At 40.4% G+C, this 23852-nt stretch overlaps 2 protein-coding genes across 4 annotated transcripts in view; both read left to right on the top strand.

Annotated features, from left to right (window-relative positions):
- Window positions 1–23852, top strand: part of sh3bgrl2 (SH3 domain binding glutamate-rich protein like 2) — a 68640-nt gene that overhangs the window by 19312 nt on the left and 25476 nt on the right. The window lies entirely within an intron of this gene.
- On the top strand, window positions 10227–23125 carry LOC311063628 (scavenger receptor cysteine-rich type 1 protein M130-like). 3 transcript variants are annotated; one of them, XM_084083152.1, is made up of 18 exons: window positions 10227–10390; window positions 11953–11978; window positions 12128–12201; window positions 12643–12669; window positions 12781–13092; window positions 13778–14068; window positions 14357–14671; window positions 14975–15268; window positions 15667–15981; window positions 16367–16669; window positions 16865–17173; window positions 18126–18440; window positions 18897–19205; window positions 19536–19829; window positions 20250–20585; window positions 21049–21156; window positions 21632–21725; window positions 21858–23125. In XM_084083152.1, exons 3-18 carry the CDS (start codon window positions 12168–12170, stop codon window positions 22012–22014), a joined length of 3813 nt encoding a protein of 1270 aa, XP_083939278.1. In that variant the 5' UTR covers window positions 10227–10390; window positions 11953–11978; window positions 12128–12167; the 3' UTR covers window positions 22015–23125. The 3 variants fall into 3 exon arrangements, with proteins under 3 accessions (XP_083939278.1, XP_083939277.1, XP_083939279.1); XM_084083151.1 differs by lacking the exon at window positions 10227–10390 and having other exon boundaries at window positions 11035–11978; XM_084083153.1 differs by lacking the exon at window positions 10227–10390 and having other exon boundaries at window positions 11035–12201.

Below are 23852 nucleotides of genomic sequence, written 5' to 3'. Positions count from 1 at the left end.
GTACTATGTGTGGGCAGTAACTGGGAGCCAATGCAGGGAGCAGAGAAGGGGGAGACATGTGCTAAGTTTGGCTGGTTGAAGACCAAGCGTGCTGTGGCATTCTGGATCATTTGGAGAGACTAAAGTGCACATGCCGGGAGGCCGGTAAGGACAGAGTTACCATAGTCCAGTTTTGATATGACTGATGTCCGGATAAGGAGCTGGGCTGACTCCTGGGTGAGGAAGGGTCTGATCCTTCGAATGTTATGGAGTGTAAACCTACAGGATTGAGTGGCCGCTGTGATAGTGGCTCTTGAATGAGAGCTGACTGTCCAGGACAACACCAAGGTTCTTGGCTGTTGGAACCAAAGTTACCAGGGCGTTGTCTAGAAATGGTTAGATCTTGCATGGGGCAGGACTTAGCTAGAAAGAAGTGAAGTTCAGTCTTGTCTGGGTTCAGCTTGAGGTGGTGTGAAGACATCCACTGTGAGAAGTCAGCCAGACATGCACTCTTCCACCTGTTTGGCAGACGTGGGGGAAGGATGGAAACATTTGAGTGTTATCGGCATAGCAGTGATTGTGCACAGAGATAACAGCGCCAAGAGATTTAGTGTACAAGGAGAAAATGAGGCGGCCAAGTACAGATAGCTGGGGGACCCCGGTTCGGAGGGTGCGGGGAGAGGAGAGCAAATCTTTCCAAGAAACCTGGTAGGTCCGGCCAGTTAGGTAGGAGGAGAACCCAGCTGGTGGTTCACTGTGCCAAATGCTGCCGATGGGTCTAGAAGAATCAGGACTGCAGAGTGGGAGGCAGCCTGGGCAGCATGTAGTGCTTATGTGACTACAAGGAGTGCAGTTTCCGTAGAGTGGGCCGGTTTGAATCCTGACTGGTTGGGATCAACAGGTTGTTCTCTGAGAGATGGAGAGAAAGCTGGTTGGAAACGACACGTTGAGAGAGAATGGAGGGGTTTAGGGACCTCAGGTTACGTCAAGTGGTGACGGTCTGCGGGTGAGTAGGTTTAGAAAGAGAGAGGGAGAAGGTTATGAAGTGATGGTCAGAGTTATTTAGGGAGGTAACAGAGAGGTTAGAGGGAGAGCAAGCTCTGGAGAACACAAGGTCCTACACACCCTCCTTCCACCACCACCTACCACCCTCCTTCCACCACCACCTACCACCCTCCTTCCACCACCCCCTCTATCCTCCACCACCACCCTCCTTCCACCACCCTCCTTCTACCACCACCTACCTCTATCACCCTCCTTCTACCACCTACCTCTATCACCCTCCTTCTACCACCTACCTCTATCACCCTCCTTCTACCACCTACCTCTATCACCCTCCTTCTACCACCACCACCACCACCACCACCACCACCACCACCACCTCCTTCATCCACCTCCTTCCAGGTCTCACTTCTGTTTGTAATACATGTTTCCTGTTTGTTTGTAATTCATGTTTGTTTGTAATACATGTTTCCTGTTTGTTTGTAATTCATGTTTGTTTGTAATACATGTTTCATGTTTGTTGTTTGTAATGCATGTTTCATGTTTGTTTGTAATGCATGTTTCATGTTTGTTTGTAATACATGTTTCATATCTGTTTGTAAGTCATGTTTGTTTGTAATACATGTTTCATGTTTGTTTGTAATACATGTTTCTTGTTTGTAATGCATGTTTCATGTTTGTTTGTAATGCATGTTTCATGTTTGTTTGTAATACATGTTTCATATCTGTTTGTAATTCATGTTTGTTTGTAATATATGTTTCATGTTTGTTTGTTTGTAATGTATGTTTCATGTTGTCTCGTCAGAGTTAGTCTTGTCCTGTCCCCACTCTCGGCCTGCACCTTGTCGTGGTGAGTGGGCTTTGAACCAAGACAGGCCATTTAACCCATTAAAACCTAGTGGTGTAAAGTAAGTACAAATCTGAGGAATTCTTACTTTACCGGAGTATTTCCAATTTTCAATACTTTTACTCCACTACATCTCAGAGGCAAATATTATACTTTTACTCCATTACATTTATTTGAAGACTTGAGTTACTAGTTGTAGCCCTATGTATACATTTCGGCCATTTGAAAATCGATCTACGAGCTTGTAGATTTGCTATTTTCAAGTTATTTTTTTACATTTGAAAAATTGTGAAATGGAACATTCTACATAATGAGTACTTGGTACTTTAGGTAAATTTGTATACCAATAATGTTGTACTTTTACTCAAGTAAATTCTGAATTTCTGACTTTTACTTGTATATCTACATTGCAGTATTGGTACTTTTACTTAAAGGGATATTTCACTTTCAAAAAAACTTTTGGTCATTTTATCGTCTACTCAGGCCTTTGTGAGTCCCCCAGACAGTTTTTAAGTTGCTCGATTCAGTATTTAGATATTTGATATTCATTTTATCAGACATGCCCCCCTTCCTATACAAACCCATTGTAACTTCAAACTCCATTTTAACCATGTTAGATTCATCGAAAACACCCGTCCTTGGTTCTGGGGTCTCACCCTGCCCTCCTAATGCATGAGGGGGCCGTGTTTTTCCGATAATTTTTTTCATTTATTTTATTATTATTATTATTTTTTTTTTCATTTTCCAAATTTTTTTTTTTTTTAATAAATGAAAAAAGTAATTGTAAAAACACGGCCCCCTCATTAGGAGGGCAGGATGAGTCACCAAAACCAAGGACGGGTGTTTTTGATGAATCTAACATGATTAAAATAGAGTTTGAAGTTACAATGGTTTGTATAGGAAGGGGGCATGTCTGATAAAATTTATATCAAATATTTAAATACTGAATCGAGCAACTTAAAAACTGTCTGGGGGGTTCACAAAGGCCTGAGTAGACGATAAAATGACCAAAGTTTTTTTTGAAAGTGAAATATCCCTTTAAGTAAAAAAGAGTACTTTGTCCACATTTTAGATTTTAGCTATATACTGTATGTATATAAAGGGCCAAGTTTTTCAGAAACTATTAGGATTTAGAACAGTGGTTTAGAAACATACATGTATGCATGCATGCATACACACACACACACACTAGGGCTTTCACCAACTAGTCGACTAGTATAACCACTAGTCGACCTTGTTGGTACTAGTCGAATAGTTGATCAAATAAATTGCCATTGTTTTAATGCCATTACTACTATTATTATTATCCTCCTGCCTTTATTTTTATCAAAAGGGGGTCAAAAGTATGCCCAATAATAGGCTATTATTGGGCAATAACCCCCTTTTGAGGATCCTTGGAGACACTGCTGTGCTGCTGTGCCAGAAGCGCTTCCCTTGAAATGGCATAGAAATAAAGGAAGGAGGATAATAACAATAGTAATGGCATTAAAACAATGGCAAAAAAAAAACTACCACTGGGTCAAATTAGTCGACCAGTAAAAATCTCTAGTCGTGAAAGCCCTATTTGTGGATAGCCTAAGGTTTGGTCTTGATGAGCTGGACCCACCTGTGACCTTCAAGCTAAAGTTCAAATGAAACAAACGGCGACCGCTCATCACAACGTGTACTCAAATAGTTTAGACTCATTTCCAGACGTCACACTGATAAGAACCAGTATGCGCGCTTACACGCAGGCCCGAGCACTCATTAGACGTAATGTAAAAGTGGTCACAGCACTCATGCAAATCGTGCCCATCGTAACTACATTTTAGAGGATACCTAGTATGGGTGTATTTATTTATTCTCTATTTTGCGTTTACAGGAATTAATTAAAAATCTAATTTTAGGGACCTTTGATATAAAAAAAATACACAAAAGTAGATCTCATTATGACCACAGGTATACTCTAACATTCACACTCTCAGAGAGAGTGAAAGTTAATATGTGGTTCAACCTGTAAATGAGTCAAAGAGGTAAAAGACACTGGTATGGCACTTCTGGTTCACTAGGATGGGGTTCAACTCCCTGCGGTGTCCTGCTGATTGCATTTACAGGTTAAAGGTGTATTTATATAAACCAGTATAATCATCACACAAGTCAAGCCATAAACCTCGTGTTAGGCTTTCCACCACGTAATGAAATGCACAGCCATTCATGTCGCTGCTAACTAACCTGATCCTAGGTCAGCCTAAAACATCGCACAAGTTAAAGGGCAAGACCGCTTTGGTAGAGGTTTGGGTTGTGTAGTTTTTGGTCATGTACTATGGTCGGAGTTGTTCATGTACTATCTGATTTTTTACTTGGTTACTTGGTTGGTTATGCAGGACTGAAGTTACTGTACTGTATTCATTTGCTGTGATGTGTTTCACTGTGAAGCCCATGTTCTTGTGAGATCAGACAGCCTGGGCATTAGCATAACCTGTTTTGGCTTGGTACATTAGATCAATTCACTTCAAGATCCCCTCCCCCCTTACCTCAAATGTCTGGAAGTGTGGGGCAACACATATGAGAGTAACACCATTCCTTTGGTTATTTACAAAGAGGATTTCAGAGCACATACTAACAGACTTTTTATTTTATCAGGTTTGTTGAAAATAATGGATTTAATTGAGCTACGAACATTATTAGTCATGTACAAAGCGAAATACAGAGGGTTGCCAAAACAGTTACAGAAGTTATTTAATTTGAACTCGCAGGAAGAGGCCAACAGAAGAGATGATTTTAAACATCTGTTTGCTCGAACAACATTAAAACAAATGTGTATCTCTGTTACAGGTATACAATTATGGAATTCGCAAAGCAAGGAGTTGAAGAGTTGTACAACAGTGTTTCAGTTTAAGAGAGTGTTCAAAAGGGGGAAAATTGGATGGTTCAAGTATGAATTGGATGGTTAATCTTCATTTTTTTGGTCGTTGTTGTTGTTGTTTTTAAGTTTTTTTTGTTTGTTTTTTTAGTTCTGGTTAAATTTTGTGTGATTTTCTCATGCTCTCGTTCTTTGTTCTCTCATTTCTTTTCCGTTTAGTTTTCTCCTTTTAGTTTTAGTTTTTGATGAATCATGATGTACTGGTTGGTAGGATATTTGATGATTTTAATGGTAGAATAAGTAACTATGGGTATAAGTAACACCGTCTCCGCCATATATGGCGGCTGCCAATTTCAGACAGCACAATACTTTGCCAACCTTTTTGCCTCCTTTTTGGGCATCCCAAGTTGTTGAAACCCTCTAACAGCCAGTATGTGGGTATGTCCTATAGGCTGCCAATTATAAAAACAAATAGGCTGCACCTAATAGCCCAGCTCTGAGATGGTATGTAGGAGTGGTTGGTATTTAATGATCTTGGTCATAAAGGCTTCCTCTAGGCTAGAGTCAAAGGTGCAGGCTATCTAATACAGACACTTCCCTGGACTCTTTATCAATCATAACATCTGGTGTATTAGCTGTTAACGATGTAAAGATGTCTGAGTTAAAACAGAGATGGAACATGGATGAAATGACACGGGAATGTTTAAAATACAGTAATAGCACCCATACAATCATAAAATGACAAATCAATATTTGACAGTCCAATATTGACACGCATGTTTTGTTTACAATCTCTTACTTGGCCATGTTGCCAATTAGCTTATGGGCTTTATCAGCACTGGTGAGATGCAGTGGTGGACATTCACTTGAGTACTGTACGTTTTTTTAGTACCTGTACTTTCAGTGGTGTAAAGTCCCTGGTACCACAGAGGCACTCAGATGGTATTACTGCCATTATCAAGTGCTAACCACTGTAACAGCCTAGCAATCAAGTGAGATCACCACTAGATGTCACTATAGTAACATAATTTGAACCGATGACGTAATTTCTCTCAAAGATAAATGCCCAATAAGTCCCTCTCTCTGTCGCCGGGTGCAGTGGCGTGCGCCTGTAATCCAAGTTACTGGGAGGCTGAGGCTGGCGGATCGTTTGAGCTCAGGAGTTCTGAGCTGCAGTGGACTATGTCGATCGGGTGTCCGCACTAAGTTCGGTATCGATATGGTGCTCCTGGGGGAGCTCGGGACCACCAGGTCGCCTAAGGAGGGGTGAATCGGCCCAGGCCGGAAACGGAGCAGGTCAAAGCCCCCGTGCCGCTCAGTAGTGGGTTCGCGCCTGTGAATAGACACTGTAGTGCAGCCTGAGTAATACAGCGAGACCCAGTCTTTTTATGCTTTCTTTTCAACAGTGCTACCATTTTATCTCTCTGCATTTAAATGATAAGGATAAACAGTATAAAAAACATGAAACCTTCAGTAGCTCCCAGTACACTGGCTCATTTGTGCAACACTGTACATGAATGGCATGGCACGCACAATAGACATGATTAAAATAAACTGCCTCCTATGTTCCTTGGGGTGATATCGATAATGATTTTAAGAATGCACGCAAACAGTTGATGTTTTGACAAGCTCCAATCGGAACCTCTCCCTCCACTACATAGCGGAGGGAGAGGTTCTAAATGGGGCTAATGTTTTGACCAACATAAAGACAGGACAACCTTTAAACACTGGAAATTCAAATAATATGGAAAACACTACATAGTTTGGCTTTCTAAACAATATACCATCCTGTAAACAAATGCAAGATAGGAGCCATTTTGTTGTTGGCATATTATTTGTAGTATTATTATCGGACACTTGGTGGTGGGCATTATAGAGTGTGCCAATGCGTCGTCACCACGGGGGGGGGGGGGGGACTTCATATTTGGCTTCCATAGAGCATTGCAAATAGAGCTAGTTTGAATGCAAGACATTGACAAGGTATTTATGGGCCAATATTGTACCAAGTACGGATATAAAACAGAAACTGCACTAAATCTATAAACATCCAAGTTAGTTGCACACAGTGATGCTATGCTCATTTGGGAAGTGGTTGCACTCTATTTTAATGACGTCGCATGCACGCGCACGACGCGTGCACGTGCGCGCCCTCCCGCGCATGCGCATACATGTTCCAAACAACAAACAAACAATGCTTTAAATGTTACATAGTTAAATTAGTTTGTATTTACTTTTCTAGTTTAAGTTAATTCAATTAAAGACATTGTTATACACACAAACACAAAAGCAAACTTAAAATAATCAGACAACTTGTTTACTTGAACTACTTTATTTTGAGGAGAAAAAAAACAAGCGCACTGAGAAAGGAGGCTGTGTGTGTGTGTGTGTGTGTGTGTGTGTGTGTGTGTGTGTGTGTGTGTGTGTGTGTGTGTGTGTGTGTGTGTGTGTGTGTGTGTGTGTGTGTGTCGGGAGGGGGGTTGAGTGAGTCAGGGTGAGACAGAGGAGAGGAGGGCGGGATGGAGATACGGGGGCAGACAGAGTTTGAGACGAGGGTGAGCAAGATGACACCTCCAATCTTATACAGTGTATGTGAGGACGTAGTTGAACACAGCTGACGAGCTGCGCTATTGATATGCTAAGTAGCCAGGTACTCGCTCGGCGCACGGATCGAGTGGGACGCATTCTTGCATGCACGCTCGTGCACCTCGCGTGCACGCGCGTGCACATCCGTGCATGTGCCTGCGCGTCCCCCCTGGCCAAATAAGTGGTTGCACGCCGTGCAACCGCGTCCACTGAGCATTGCACCCCTGGTTGCACAATGTTACTTTCACAATGTACATAGAATAGATGTATGTACATTGCTCTGCACATTGCTCTGCACATGATAATCCATGATTCTAAATTATGTTCCAGTCACCCCCACCTTATTCTGCACATTCCCCATTGCTGCTAAAGATGATCTTATGTAGGCTATATTTTCTTATTCTTGAAAAAGGAAAACATAAAATAAATGAATAAAGATAAATAAATAATATACACACACACACACGCGCGCGCGTGCACACACACACACACACACACACACACACACACACACACACACACACACACCAATATTATTAATTATTATTATTGCATTGTTGTGTTACAAGGGCCCTGGATGGAGTCTACACAAGAATGCTACAAATGGCACTACTGTTAGGTGAGGTGTCACATGGACGGACCACATCAGAAATGTGGTCCTCTACGGGGACCTCCCACGGGTCACAGACAAAGTCAGAGAGAGAAGGTTGAGGCTTGCAGGGCCAGCCAACCCAAGACAAAGCAGGAAAGGCCAGAAGCGCACCACTTACGTACACTGTAGAGCTCAAGACCCTGATGCTAGATAGGAGAGTGTGGAGGGCAGTGATTCAGGGGTCCGAGTTGGGGGTGCATTTCGCCTTTCCGACATGTTGCCTTTCCGACGTTGACGAACCCTATACCTAACCCTAACCCTAACCCTAACCGCACGCGGAAGCCACTAGTCGGAGTGGCGAGATGTCGGAATGGAAGGAGAACCCCCCGAGTTGGTGTTGGCTAGACCGCCTCTTGCATCGCATCGTGTTACAACATTATGGTTGACTCCCAACAACATTTCCCTGCTTGTAACTGTTGTGATGTTGGTTGACCTCTCTTGATCCTCCCCTCTTGAAGAAAGGGAACTTGACACTTTCTGACAAAGCATAAATGATTTCATAAGAGTTCTCCATCTGAGAAAAATAAAGAAGGGACTCAAATCTCATGTAAATGCATATGCAGTGGTGAATTCATGTAAGTCACATCACTAACTGAGGGAGTACTGTAGTTGCACTGTACTCTGATTAAAAGGGTATTTGAAGAGTAAAATGTACCAAAGTAAATGTGCCAAAGTCATTAAGTTAGAATAACAACAGATGATTTCCATCTTAGCCAGGAAGGAGGCCACAAAAGTGGAGTGAAGACATCTATTGCATGACATTGATCATCATACCTAACCCAAGAGACAGATAGGCTTATGCACCAAGTCACCACGATTTAGCAGAATACACTCTACAGAATAAGTAGAGTGTTAAAAACAATTGACTGGCAGAAATATTAGGAACATAACAGGCTGTGTCCTACTAATCAAAGGATCCATGTGAAGCAAGAGAAAAGACCCTTGGGAATATGATAAGGCATGGTAACCCTGGAAAGGAGAGAAAGGTGGTGGGGAGGGGGGGGAGACACAACATGAAATGAGTTGATATCAAAGTTAATATATGAAGAGTGGAGACTCAGAATTTAACCATTGCTCACTTATGCTATGCTCTTTTAACCTAACATTGCATGAACTGAGAGCTACAGTGTACTGTACTGTACACTGAGACTTCGAATCATTCTCCGGTGAAACAGATTCCTGTCAAAAGATATCTATTTCACATACTCAAGGTTCAAGGGGTCTTTATTCTTACATCTTGTGTAGACTACAGGTATATGAGTAAGAGTTAGTTTTGTTTCACTCCTCCTCAGACTTATAGCAGCATAAGTAATTGTAATTAAAATGGAGAAAAAGACAAGAAATACAGTAATATTAATAAGAAAAGAGAATATCTACATAGAAGGTATATGCAGTACATTCTTACTCCTAGGTTAACACAATCTATTGAAATGTACTGTACTTAAAAGTACATCAGTATTTAAAGTGTACTGTATGTTTGAATATTCATCTCATCAAGTGTGCAATGATGGCGAAAAAAAGGGAACTTCAAACCATATCACAAGATTTGTCCTAAAATTAACAAAAGTAATGAGGAACTGAAGTATTGAACTTGCTGAATAGTCTTTGTTTCACTTCCTTTGTATTTGATATCTTATGTAAGATTAATTTTGTGGTGTTCAAAAGAGAAGTAAGAGAAAAGCTTGCTAATGAAAGTGTGTGTGTGTGTGTGTGTGTGTGTGTGTGTGTGTGTGTGTGTGTGTGTGTGTGTGTGTGTGTGTGTGTGTGTGTGTGCGTGTGTGTGTTAGTGGCTACTCTTGCGACTTCACTGATCACCATCACATTTCTTATGCACGCTTCCAGTAGGCCAAGGAAGTCTATTCCTGAATATTTTTCAAATCCATCAACAACTGTTATTTTTGTGAATTTATAACCTGGTTTGCGGTTATAAATAGACTGGAGTCCAGTCAGTGTATGTGATGGTGGGAGACTAGCCAATCGGGCACAAGCTGTCTGTCTGACAAATGGCATCTACACTATGCCAATTCACTCCTCCCTTTGAATGAAGCCCTGCTACTATTGCCTCATAGTTGATGATCTGTGCATGAAAATGTTGTCCCAGGTGGTTAAAGAACTATGTTATTTTCTCTTATTTTGTTAATTGAATATGGGAATGTGTTGGGGTATTATGCTATGGGGCTTTGTGTAATGTTGTGCCATGATGTTAATTTTGGTTATTTATGTTGATACCCAAATATGTGTTTTGGTGTATCACCATGACTGGCATGTGTTGTATGTATGTTTTGATCAGCTCTACAAGAAACAGAAGTGGTGAAGGATGAGACAAGTGAGGAGGAGACAGTACGGGAGGTGGCTCCAGCCATTACACCACAGAGGAGCATATAATGAGCATTAGTGAGGACCAATTATATGAGGATACTATAGGTTGAAAATTGGTAAAGTGGTCCTTTAATGGTACGCACTCTACAAGGTGAGCCCCAGGCAGGTATGTATTTCCCATGCTTCTATCTTAAAGGCCTGGGCAAGGCAATAAAGTGGGCGTTGAAGAACTTGGTAATTTTACAAAGTTGACCCTGTGCTTATCTGTATGTATCTTCTTTGTCTTAAGCATTACGTTTAAGTATTTTCCATAAGTATTTTTGTATCTATTAAAACCCAAGTTTAATGTTTTTAATTTAATTTTGATATTCTTTATTTATTCCTTATTTACAAACAGGATTCACTGATCAGTGATCACTGTTGTTAATGGTTGTTTCTGGTAATGGAATTACCAGCATACTTCTAAGGCTTGATCAAACTATGTATACGGAGGTTGTGTTTGCATCAGCTCATACCACCTGGTACCCAGTAATGGATATAGAAGGTAGACTAACCTCATCATGCTAACCCAGTATCCTTTTGGCAATGGGGATTTTTTTGCATGCTGAAAATAGTGCTGACTTTTAGTCACCTTGTTTAATCTCTTAAGGCTATATGCAAAGGAATATCTTAATCTTTTGCCATATCAAAGCTTTTTAAGTTCATGTGCACATTCATTTATTAACAAAATATGTGTGGTATCCGTTCAAATAATTTGAATGTTATTTATTTGCATATTAGCCATAGAGATTAAACTTGATTATGTGTGTAGTAATAATAGGCTATTGCATGAAAAACATCAGGTTAGGTTGGAGACAACATGTCAACAATGATCAAATGTCTTAGGCAATGATCAATATAAAATATAAATCTTTAATTAGCATGTGGTATATGTGAGATAATCCTCCCTCTTGTGACAAATGTGGAAGGACTATAATGTAGGTCAATCTGTGCGTCAATAAATAGCTCTTGTAGGAGCTCCCTCCCAGTACTCATTGCATTCAGGAAAGTGATCTATTTGACCTGTAAAAACAAAAACTAACCTTGGCTCTGCTGTATTTGTCTACCCACAAGGTCTTTCTTGTTAGAAATCAAAGGCAGTTGGGGTTACGGGATTTACGGTCACTTGAATGTTTTTGTCATCTAAAACACACCTCTGACCTCACTTGAGTGACTCACAAGTTCTCGTCACAATTGTGTATCAATTCCATGTTAGAGAACTTTAGTCAGAAGAACTGGACTTTCACAAGAATGACCTGTGGAAGTTGCATTTATGATAACTGACTGTAGGCTACAGCATAGTACACGGTAAAAAAAAAAGATTTAGGAATGAGATACATTCTCATTACAGTAATATTCATAATTCAAATGATTCAAAATGATTGTTATAATAAGAGGATTGTTCTAAATATCCAACATTTCTCTGAAACTATTTTGTCCTAACCTATGGTTTTGTTACAAATGTTAAGTAGAACTGTACGCATTGAGTAAAACGAATGAAATTTTGACATGTCCTCTGTCTTTAATGATTGATCAAAATGTCAACATGAAACCGTTTGCAGTCCAAGTTCTGATTGGGACACGCTGTTTATCCTAAAAAAAATTACCAGATCTGTGCAAAGTGCTTTTGTCCTTTTGGACTTTTCTGCCATTCAACAGCTTTATTCAACTTCTACTTCTTTTTAACAGCAGCTCATATTGACCTAATTTAAAAGGTAAGCAATCCAGATGATAATCTTGAGAAGAACATGTGGGCTTTTCCCCAAAAATCTGCATTGTTTTCTTTAAAACAGATGAGATTATGTTTTTAAAAAATACATAAAAAACGTTTTTTGTTTTACTTTATTATTTGTCTTTGATATAGGTTTGGTCCTGCTTTGAGGACAGTAGTCTTCATTTCTGCCATGAAGAACAAAGAATTTCATTTTCTCCTTTTAGGTGAGTCTTCCTTTGCTCAGATTATATCTGAAGTTAACTTCTCCATTTTATAAACAGGAACAGTTTTAACAGACATACTGATATCAAAGTGTAATTGTGCATACTTATTTGAAGGGCTTTTATTAGAGCAGTACAGTATTTTTAACATTGGGATGGTGACTTTCAAAAGGGTGAATTACCTATACAAAAAACAGTGTTTCAACGTAAATTAATTTAAATTAAGTTAATTTTGTTTAAAAATGTATGCTAAGATCTACTAAAGTGCACCATGTGTTCTCTGCTAATGGCTATGTCAAAATTTGACTGGTGTGGTCCTGGAAAGTTCCTATAAGCTCACAGTGTGAGCTTTAGCTTCTGTTTTTGAAATCATTTAGAGAAATTTTAGACGTTTCTTTTGTTAGTAGTAGTGAATAATACCTCTGTTTATTGCATCTACTGTAGGTCTGCTGAATGTACTACAGCTTGCAGGTCAGTAACTTCCATAGGTCATCCTTATGATCATCCACTTCTGAAAATAATTAGAAAATAAGGACGACAATGCCTCACAACATTTATAATTACATTTTTGACATTTTACAGACTGTGACAAGATTCGGGTGGTCGGGCCAAGCCGATGCTCGGGCAGAGTGGAGGTCTTCTATAGGAACAGCTGGGGAACGGTCTGCGATGACTACTGGAGCTTGAATAATGCTGACGTGGTTTGTAGGGAATTAAATTGTGGAACAGCTCTTGAGGCCACATCTAGGGCCCATTTTGGAGAAGGAAAAAATGACATCTGGATGGATGATGTCAAGTGTGTCGGTACCGAGTCTGCTCTCTCCAAGTGTCCACATAGAGAACTTGGGGAGAACAACTGTGGCCATGGTGAAGATGCTGGAGTTATCTGCTCAGGTACGACAATACAGGTTACTCATGTTGACCATGTATCAGCTGATCAACACAGTACAATCCTTAATTGAACTCTGACTCGGCAGATACATTAACATACATGGATACATTAACACTGAGCATTTTACTGTGTGGTTAATTGCTTAGTAACCCCTTATATTACAGTCCAATCATTTCCAGATATTTATGAGGGAAGTAGATATTAATCAAATGTGGAAAGTAAGGACGACATAATTTCATAGTAAATACATGAAAACGTACTAGGAAACTAAATGGTAATACAATATATTTATTGGGATAGTACCCAGAACAAATGGATAGTAAGTACTATAATTATATAGTATAATTATAAATACTAGAATTATATATAACAAACCGATCTTATCAGTAACATTTCTTATAGAGTATACTGTGTAAGATATTACTAGATGTATGTACATTGCGTAGGGGAGACTGTACCAATCACAGTTGATATGAACTCAAGTTATAAGTCCCTGCAGCAAGTTTTGGGTATGCCCATTGCTTATCAACTCACCTACCAATTGTAATTTTTATTCATATAACCTTTACTTAAAAACAACCCTTATATGCACGGATAATAACTTCTGTTCCATAATTAATTTTAACATCATCACACAGATTGTGAAATAGCTTTCAGCAATCAACTGTCAATCCATTTTGTTTACAGAACACTTGAGGCTGGTCAATGGTACTGACCGGTGCTCTGGTAAAGTGGAGGTCTACCATAGTGGTCACTGGAAAAAACTCTGTGCGAATGGCTGGACCAAGAAAGAGGCTAACGTTGTCTGTAGAGAGCTGACTTGTGGGACTCCCTCTTCTGACAAAGTGCCACAATTTGGTCAGGAAAATGGAAGGAATGGTGTCACAAGTTCTTGTCATGGAAATGAGACCTCTCTTGCACAGTGCGCCATTGAAGCGTTCAATGAAACATGCGTGGATGCTACGGTGCTTTGCAAAAGTATGTCACCCTTCTTTTAGAACTGATTTAGTTTAATTTGGGTTATTTCCTGCTATGTGAGGTTAAAGGTGAAACGTAGCATTAAACCTCTATTCTTAGTGAAATGGACCTGAGCGCACAACATGTTGCAACGCGACACGTTGTGAGCTTGTGGATATGCTATGTTTGGCGAACGTTCCCCCCAGAATAGGGATGCTGGGGTTCAAGTGGTTAAACGTACATTTATTTGAATTTAAGTCACTTCCTCTATTAAACCATACCATTATGTTAACTCTTTTGACCTGGCAGATGTTAACATAATTCGACTAGCCAACGGAACTAGTCGATGCTCTGGCAGGGTGGAGGTCTTCCACAATGCACAGTGGGGATCGGTCTGCGATGACCGCTGGGGCATGCAGGATGCCACAGTCGCATGCCAAGAGTTGAACTGTGGGGCACCAATGGCCGTCAAATACAGGGCCTTCTTTGGTGAGGGCAATGGCCATGTTTGGATGGACGATGTTGAATGCATTGGTATTGAGAAGTCCATTACTGAGTGTCCACACAGAGGATTTGGGGAAAATGACTGTGGTCATGGTGAAGACGCGAGTATTATATGCTCAGGTAAACCATCTTTTTTTCCTCCAAATATTACATTTTCCATTCCTGATTGGCTTCCCCCTAAGTTTAAACCTTCTCAATTTGGGATCCACATGGAGTAAATTCAGCGTTGCTGTTATAGGCCTGAGTAGACTATGACTTAATTCATGGTGTCATTATGGTAGGCTTTGGATTTCTCAAAAATGTTGATGCAAAGGACTCATGTTAAAAGACTCAGTTAAGAATTTAACATTATGTTCAGTCAAACATTTCCTTGAACATTTGCATTGCTGACACATTTCAATAAATGTTTTCCCTGATGTACAGACAAAACCAGACTGGCTAATGGCACCGACCGGTGCAGTGGTCGATTGGAAGTCTTCCACGACGACGAATGGGTGAAACTATGTAGTAGTGACTGGAGCTCAAGCAAGGCTGCATTGGTGTGTAATGAGCTAGAATGTGGAAATCCATCCAATCCCCAAGTAAAATCTTACTTTGGCGAAAGCAATGGGCTGAGAGGTTTTACAAGTAGGTGTTTGGGTAATGAGACCTCTATCGCAGACTGCCAACTTCAGCCCAACTCTGCAACATGTGAAAATGTTGCTCTGAAGTGTACAGGTATGTTTTCGTATCACTCCATCCATCTGTTGGGCCTTCCATGCCTTTTACACATGCACATGTTCTTTAGGGGTTCCCAAACCTTTCTCTACCAAGAGCCCTAGCCATAGCCTTTCGCTACATATGCCAAAATGGCTAGAAAAAACAATGAAAATAGTGAAAGTAGTCAATCTACAATTCATTTTGAGTTTGTAATTTGTTGTATGTTTGAAAAATGTTGAATAATAACTTTGAAATAATTCCAATTATCTGGTTACTCTGAATATTTGTAAATGAAAGAATTTAATAAGAACAACGATAACAGTAATACTAATAATGACAACAACAGTAATAATTGTAACAATAATAGCTTTAATGTTGTAATGTGTAATGTGTTAACTTTAGATTACTGTCCTCAGGTCAACCGCAGATAAAGCTTGTGAATGGCACTGATCGATGCTCTGGTAGAGTGGAAGTTTATCATGATGGCCAGTGGGGAACAGTGTGTGACGATCAGTGGGATCTCAACGATGCTCAGGTGGTGTGTAAAGAGGTGGACTGTGGGACAGCTCAGACAGCCAAATCGAGGGGGTTCTTCGGTAAAGGCCTTGGTGAAATCTGGTTGGATGACATGGAGTGTTTGGGCCATGAAAGTGCCCTTGATGCCTGCCCACACAATGCATATGGAGATAATAACTGTGGCCATGCTGAGGACGCTGGTGTGATCTGTTCAAGTAAGCTTGATATTTTATTGTCTCCCATGGATTATTTATGTTGTTTATGTTTCATGTAATTCACTTGAGAGTTAATGTGTTATTCCTTTGGATCGCAGTTTATCTCATATGAATTGTCAAAATAATTGGTTGACTAGGTTTGAAACCTTCATGTCTGATTACTACACCCTTGCCACACCAATTCAGATTTTTAGAGACCCTTGGTCTTGTCATCATCAAACTCTGGTATCTTAACAATTTGAACAGTGATTAAATGATATTATTCTACACACAGCAACCAGTTTGCTGTTCAAGTCTCAGTCACAACCAAATTCAAAGCAAAGGAAGAATACTTCAGCCGGCAGTGATGTGCTGCTAAATTACTGTTCGCTCTTTTTATTTCTAGGCACTATCAGACTATTTAATGGTACTGACCATTGCTCAGGCAGACTGGAGGTCTACCACAGCGGCCTGTGGTTACCAGTATATGATTCTAACTGGGGGACAAGAGAAATCGGAGTGGTGTGCAGAGAGACAGATTGTGGCGATGCTGTCACTCCTGTGGTAACCTCTGTTGTTCCCTACACTGGGCAGAGAGGGTACATAGCTAGTTGTCAAGGTACAGAGACGTCTCTCACACAGTGTTCACTGAGAGAATACGTGAAGACCAGCCGTGATAATGTCAAAGAGGCAGCTGTTGCTTGTACAGGTAAGAATTATACAGTAAGACACATTTTTACTTTAACAAATGATGGTGTTGTTCTGCAAAAATAACAGATTTTCAGCGTGCAACATTGCCTAGCAACAAAGTAACCTGCTAAAATAGCCTTCACATAATTTGAAACAGCATAGGCATTCTGGGGAATAGGATGTAATCTCATCACCTCTCATCTATGACTCCCAGGTAATGTCAAGTTGGTCAATGGCTCCAATCGATGCTCTGGAAGAGTGGAGTTCTACCGTAATGGCCAGTGGGGGAAGGTGTGTGGTGATTCCTGGGACATGAATGATGCTCAGGTGGTGTGCTCACAGCTTGAATGTGGAAGAGCTCACAAAGTATTGAACACGGACGAGTTTGGGCTGGGAAGTGGAAGAACCTGGATTGAGAGCATAGAATGCAATGGCAGAGAGTCTTCACTCTCTCAGTGTGTGCAATCAGAAGACCCCAGTATTGCCTGCAACCACACCTCAGTGGCAAGTGTTATTTGTTCAGGTAAGAGAAAACAGTGAAAATCTTATATCAGTTGTTCTCAAACATTTTCATGTCAAGGACCCCCAAATTGATACTGTATGTATTAAAAGATCTTGTGAAAGGATCACATGGCTTGTAGATTGGCTGAATAGCCAAAAAACTAATTTTAAACTGCTCCTAATTTTGATGGGGACCCCCTGGAACCCCCTCAGGGACCCCTGGGGGTCTCTAGACCCAATGTTGAGAACCACTGCCTGATAAGATATCTTAATGATTTTGTAATTGCAGAAATTCAAGACAGAAAGAGCTGGAAACAGTATAGAATATAATTCACAATATACAAGACTGGAAGTTCTTTGCTTGCAAGAAGTGAAATATTATTACAAAAGCTATAGAATTTCAAAAAAGACAGCTCAGCATATGTATGTCCATCAGTAGCCTACTTCTGTAGAACTAATTCAAGTTTACGAGTAAGGAGCTTCCAAACTTGTTTATTTTGCATCATTCTAGAACATAGGTTACCCTGCAACCTCACTGCAACGGCATACCACTGCAGATCCTTTTGTGATGCCAAATTTTAATTCACAGTTTATGCTGACTTCATACAAATGTGTGTGAATTTGGCTTTTTGTCAGATTAGATTTTGTGACTTTGGCTTTTTGTCACATGTGCAGCACATTGTAAGTTTGTAGACTGACTATGTTATGACATATGTCCAGAATAGCGTCGCTAGTAATCATGTGGTTAAGTCACAGAAACTATTAATGCCATAGGTAATTGAGAAATGAATGAAACTGGAGCAGTAGAATATAACAATTTACTAATATTCCCAGTGGCCTCACTGTCTACTGACAGATGGCAAAAATGGAACATGCTTGTTTTTTGCTTTTATCTTTTTTATCTGTGTTTCTTTCTGTCATGTCCATATTTGTTTCATACAGTTATTTTGACTCTCTGTCTCTTCACCTAACAGATAATCTGGACGTACGCTTGGTCGGTGCAACAGACCACTGCTCTGGCAGAGTAGAGGTCCGCCATGGTGAACAGTGGGGAACACTGTGCGAACATGGCTGGACCATGAATGAAGCAGAGATGGTATGCAAGATGCTGGAGTGTGGTAAGTCCGTCAGAGCCCCTGGTGGGGCCCATTTTGGTCAGGGCACCGGGCCGATCTGGGAGGCGAGTCAGGCATGCTTCAGCAGCGAGGCATCTCTCCACCAATGTTCCATCAGAGGATTCAACAACACAAGATGTAGTCATGAAGAAGATGCCGGTGTCATCTGTGCGGGTAAGGGGTCATTCAGACTGCTGCCAGCAATTTGTCTTGATACTTCAAATGCTTCTTATTGCTTAATTTATATTTTGTCATATGACACTGTTGAACACCGAATGTACAAGCTGACAATGTGTCGCGACTTGTTGTGAGCTTGTAGATCATCTATTTCCGGTGCGCAACAGCGTCATTCGATTGAATGTAAATGTATGTTAAGTATTACAAAGACATCACAAGATTTACATAAATGGCATGAACTCTTGTTGTAAATAACACTTGTCAACCCCCCTCATTTTCTACATAGTCCACATCTTTATCACCTAGTTTAGGCTACATGATGAATCTGTAAAATGTCCTTCCACTACTAACCATCTGACTGCAAATTCTATGGCATGTATGATACAGTAAAAAGGACTGAATGAGCAATCATGCGCATTTCTTTTATTTCCTCAAACTTTTATATATATCCAGAGCAGCTTAGGTTGATCAACGGCAGAGGTCAATGCTCTGGAAGAGTAGAGGTGTTCCATAAAGGCCTGTGGGGAACCGTGTGCGACGACGAATGGGAAATAGCCAATGCCGAAGTGGTGTGTAGGCAAGTTGGCTGTGGTGTGGCCATCTCCGCTCTTACAAGTGCCCACTTCGGTAGGGGCAACGGTCCAATCTGGCTGGATAACGTGGAGTGTACAGGCTCAGAGAGTGCTCTCACTCAGTGTGCACACAACGCATTTGGAGACAACAACTGTGGCCATGGAGAGGATGCTGGTGTTGTCTGCATGGGTAAGAGGAAGTGTTTATTTTGAAACACTGAACATTCCTTGTGTGCACTGGATTATTTGACCATAAACGATTTTATATAGTACAAATTGTGATTTGATAAACATGTTTTTTTTACTGGGAGAGTATAGTGTCTCTCTAGAGTATAGTGTTCCTACACAGATCACATTTTATTTTAGGCAGCACCTCCTCTCAGGTTGTTGTTATTTTTTTATCCCACGATTTTTGTAACCCATTTTTTCACCCAGTGCCAATTGTCTACGCTGTAATCCTGGGTGCTACTCTCCCTCTACCATTCACACAGCAAAATGTCCAACAATTTATCTGTTTTAGGTTCACTGCCGAAGCCCCAAATCATTCTGAGTCCTGGACCAGAGGTCAAGTGGGGAGAAAGAATTGAGATCACTTGCATGATGACAACAGAGCACTTGGGAGGAACATTTGTCCTGCAGAAGACCCCTGGCACCTTCAGACTGGAAAAATACACAGATAATGAAGCTGCAGTATTCATCATTCCTAAGGTGGACTACAGCCATAAGGGCTCATACCACTGTGAATATCGGAAGCGATTGGCCACACAAAACATCGAGTTTCCTCTGGGTGATGAAGCGGAGCTCTCTGTCACAGGTCATCTGCTTCTCTGCTTTGTTTTGCTAGCATCTCACATTGTAGCTCAGGGGTTCCCTGACTCTTTCAGCTTGGGACCCAACAGAGACATTTGGAAATTATTTGTAAAATATTTGAATTTGTTGAAAATCTTTTTTTTCTTTCTAGGAAAGGTTAAAAACAGTCACAACCCTACAGTACGTTTATGCAACACTTCTGTAGATTCAACTCTACACGACAATCTGTAATCAGATTCCAGAAGCCACATGTTGACCACTTAAACATGATTTGACTCTGTACTTGGTCCGCTTTTTTCCAGTCTACACCAAATCTCTTTGACAAAAATAACCGACGTATAACCTCACAATGCAACGCGTTGTGAGCTTGCTCAAGTGTTTTTTTTTTTAACTCGCCACGCTTGTTTTTGTTTATTTCCCTCAGTGATGTTGGAAACGCCCAGCATCTCCCTGACCTCTCCTCACGCCATGGTGATCTTCAGCCCTGACAACCTGGAGGTCAACAAGGGCAGCAGCTTCTCCATCACGTGCTCCATCCATTCCCAATACCTCGGGGGCTTCTTCTATTTGACGACGTCCACCTCGAATGCCTCCGAGCCTAAGCCAGTGTTCAGCCACTCCGTCTTCCTGTTGGCTTACTTTGATTTCCCCGTGGTGGAATATAAAGACCAGGGGGAATACAGGTGTGTCTATGGGGTCAACATCTCTTCACTGACCTTCCGCTCGGAACCCTCCAAATCGCTCAGAGTCACTGTGATCGGTAAGGAGGGATTGATGCCCAATTCTTTAAACATGAATATTCTGTAATTTGTCCTCTTTGAACAACTTTCAACCTGACGTCACTAATTTGGGCATGTCATTATAGGCACAAAATAAGAATGAAACAATTTCAAACAAATTCTAAAACAGTGAAAACAGCAGATCTACAAGATCACAATGCGCAAAGATGCAATGCAATGAGAGCTTGCAGCCTACATCAGCTCAACACCTCCTTAATTGACTGGGACCTCCAGCGGTCTCTACTTGGTGCCCTCCTTTTTCCCTCTGCACCAAAATATCGTCACCATACATCTACAAGCTCTGGAGCTTGTAGTTAAGCTATATTTGCAAAATATACAGCTATTTTCGTAGAATGTTTGCCTATTATGACATGGCCAGAATATAGGGTTAAAGTGGTTAAATGCAGTATTTATCTACTTCATTCACTGAATCAATGTCCCCAGCATCCTCCGTCTCCCCGGCCGTCTCAGGAGTTGTGGGTGGGCTGGTGGTCTTGCTGCTGCTGCTGGCAGGTGGCTACCTGGTCTGGAGAAAGAGACACCAGATTGGACGTGAGTAATGGCACATTCATACTTTTTCATATACCACAATGTTCAACATAACAGATTTCCATGTATTATTGGCGAGCATCATGGTCATATGGAGAAGTATGAATTAGATTTCATAGATCAGAGATGCAAAATGTGTTGTGAGCTTGTCAATCTGGAAACCCATCGTCAACAAAAAAGCAAAGAACAGCGCCCTCTGCTGTTTTTTTTCCTTTGCAGCTTGGAATCTGTTCTTGAGAGATTATGAGCTTGTAGGCTGGCTATTTTAAAAAGAAATTCTGCACATTTTTGATGTGTTATACAGGCGGGACCACAACTCTCAGTCTCAACCAATCAGACTGCCTGATTTGAGTTACCCATTTTATAATGTAGGCTACGCTACTGCCAATTACCTTTAATGTCTAAATTGAATCTTAATGAAGCAAATTTCTGCCCATTGTCCTTTGTCATAGTAATATTATCTTGTATCACTCTTCAGGTGCGTCGGTTAGGTTTAGTAGCAGAGTTGGAGAGTTGAGAGAAGCTGGTAAAGAAGATACAGGAGCCAAAGGACAAGGAGTATTTGATGGAAGGTATGGAAAAAGAAAAAAAAGTAGCATTATTAACTTTGTGCGTGTATGCGGGAAAATGTACTAGACAACCTATCAGGAGATCATGAAGTGACACATTTAACAAAATATGTTCTAATTTATTCTCATCTTTAGGGACTTCAATTCCATTGTGCATGAGCAAGGAAACAGCCACAGCCTGGAAGACAAGAGTAACGATGCTGATTCCAATAACACCGTTGATAGGAACGCTACTGAAGACTTAACCGGGCGAGTGTGTTATGAGCTTGAACCTCTTATTCATGACTCATGACCAGTGGTGGACAAATTACTCAACCCCAGTAGGCCTATTTGAGAGTCAAAGTATAGATACTCCAGGTCAAATATTACTCCACTACAAGTGAAAGTTGCTCACTCAAATAAGTACTTGAGTTAAAGTACTGGAGTACTTGCTTTTAAAAATACTTACAGTAAGTATTCAAAAGTACAAGTTCAAATGTACAAATTACAAAGTGCATTTTGTTTTTTTATATCAATGCGTTGCTATATTGAAAGATTTTCCAGAAAAGTTAAACAAATATTAATAATAGTGAATATTTTCACTATATTTTAAATAGATTATAAGTGGATAATTATTTTTCCCTCTCTAGAAATGTAGCGGAGTCAAAGTACAATATTTGTCTTGGAAAGTATCCAAAAATGCAAATACTCAAGTAGAGTACAGATACTCAAAAAATGTACAGTACTCTAGTAAATGCACTTGCTACTGTCCGCCACTGCTCATGCCTTTAGCAATGACTCAAGAACCAACTTTAACCTACAACACACAAAACCTAGGACAGAACAGAACAAGTGTCTTAATGCTTACAATACGCTACTCTGCACCAGCTGAGTACCAAAAGTATGTAAAAGCATTTCATTGTATATACTGTAGTCTGCTAGAGAGGACACATTGAATCAAAAAACAAATACATAATTTATTGTGATCTCCTTCGCAGTGACTACCAGCTAGCTAGCTTAAATGTTCAAAGACTATGCATTTTTGATTACGGTGATAATGAACAGCAAGCACTTATCAAAGAAACAATGAAGATGTTGATCTATAAATGTATACTTGACAGCATTACTGTAGTACTGCATGTACTTGTTTTCTCTAGAGGTGCAGTTTAAGTCATATCACATAACTGAACTGAAATGTCTTTGTGAAAATTGTTACAGTGCCCTTTAAGTACTGTAGATGTTTAATGCCTGCAGTAAAGTAACAAACAAACTACATAAGATGGCACATGTCTCTGCCAACACTATGCAACAGTCAAGATTTGCCATTTCCACATGTCATAAGTTAACCAAATTTATATAACTTTGAATAATTAGTGCTTTTCATGCTTCAGCTTGTCATTGAAGACAATGTTTTTTTGTTTAATAAATTCAAACAAAATGTTATGCGTGCATGTGGTTCATTTTAGGTTCATTTTCTTCTCTGTGCTGAAGAAACATACAACCTCATTGTGATAAACTTAACTAATGATATCAGGAGCATTTCCCTGGCTCTTTCAGGAACCCTGGAGGATGCCCCCTACTGATTTCAGTGACTCCATGGCCTATCCTCTAGTCCACCAATAGGCCACTTGCACACATTTTACACCCAAATTGGATATCTTGAGAACCACTGTCTGTCTGGACTGACTGGACTGACTGCCTATTTAAATGATCTAGGGCGCAAGGTTGTGCATGGTCTAAAAAGTGCATAAATTGCTGCTTATCAAACAAAAACTTTGCTTGGTCTTATAGGGGTTTGTCTCTGAATTAGTCATGGGTATGTTTTGGGCGTAACATGAAATGAATGAATGGCTAAGGCGCAATCACTTTCTGGCTTTGTGTCTTCCAGATTTTTCTTCCAAGATAGCAATGCACCTGACCACACCTCATCTTAAGACCAACTCATCCATTTGTGCATATACATTTGGTAACGAATGGGCGTGAAAATGACAACTGCTTTGATTACTAGCAATGACATTTGTGCTGCGTTTTGCGCCACTTTGCTTGTGTGTGTGTGTGTGTGTTTGCAAAATGTCCTATTGACTACGCAAAACTGCAGTTCCTTCAGTGTAAGGACAATTATATATGGATAAAAAAAGTGTATAAATGTAA

The sequence above is a fragment of the Gymnoscopelus microlampas genome (assembly GCF_963454915.1).
Source record: "Gymnoscopelus microlampas genome assembly, chromosome: 16".
NCBI lineage: Eukaryota > Metazoa > Chordata > Actinopteri > Myctophiformes > Myctophidae > Gymnoscopelus > Gymnoscopelus microlampas.
Note: the sequence above shows the minus strand (reverse complement) of the source record. Positions and strands in the feature narration are given on the sequence as shown.

What these genes read in the sequence shown, in the direction of transcription:
- LOC311063628 (XM_084083152.1), top strand. Translation starts at nt 12,168, where the DNA reads ATGAAGAACAAAGAATTTCATTTTCTCCTTTTAG. An exon ending in TGTTGCTCTGAAGTGTACAG is followed by an intron (nt 15,269 to 15,666) that starts GTATGTTTTCGT and finishes TACTGTCCTCAG; the next exon opens with GTCAACCGCAGATAAAGCTT. An exon ending in GCTCAGAGTCACTGTGATCG is followed by an intron (nt 20,586 to 21,048) that starts GTAAGGAGGGAT and finishes CAATGTCCCCAG; the next exon opens with CATCCTCCGTCTCCCCGGCC.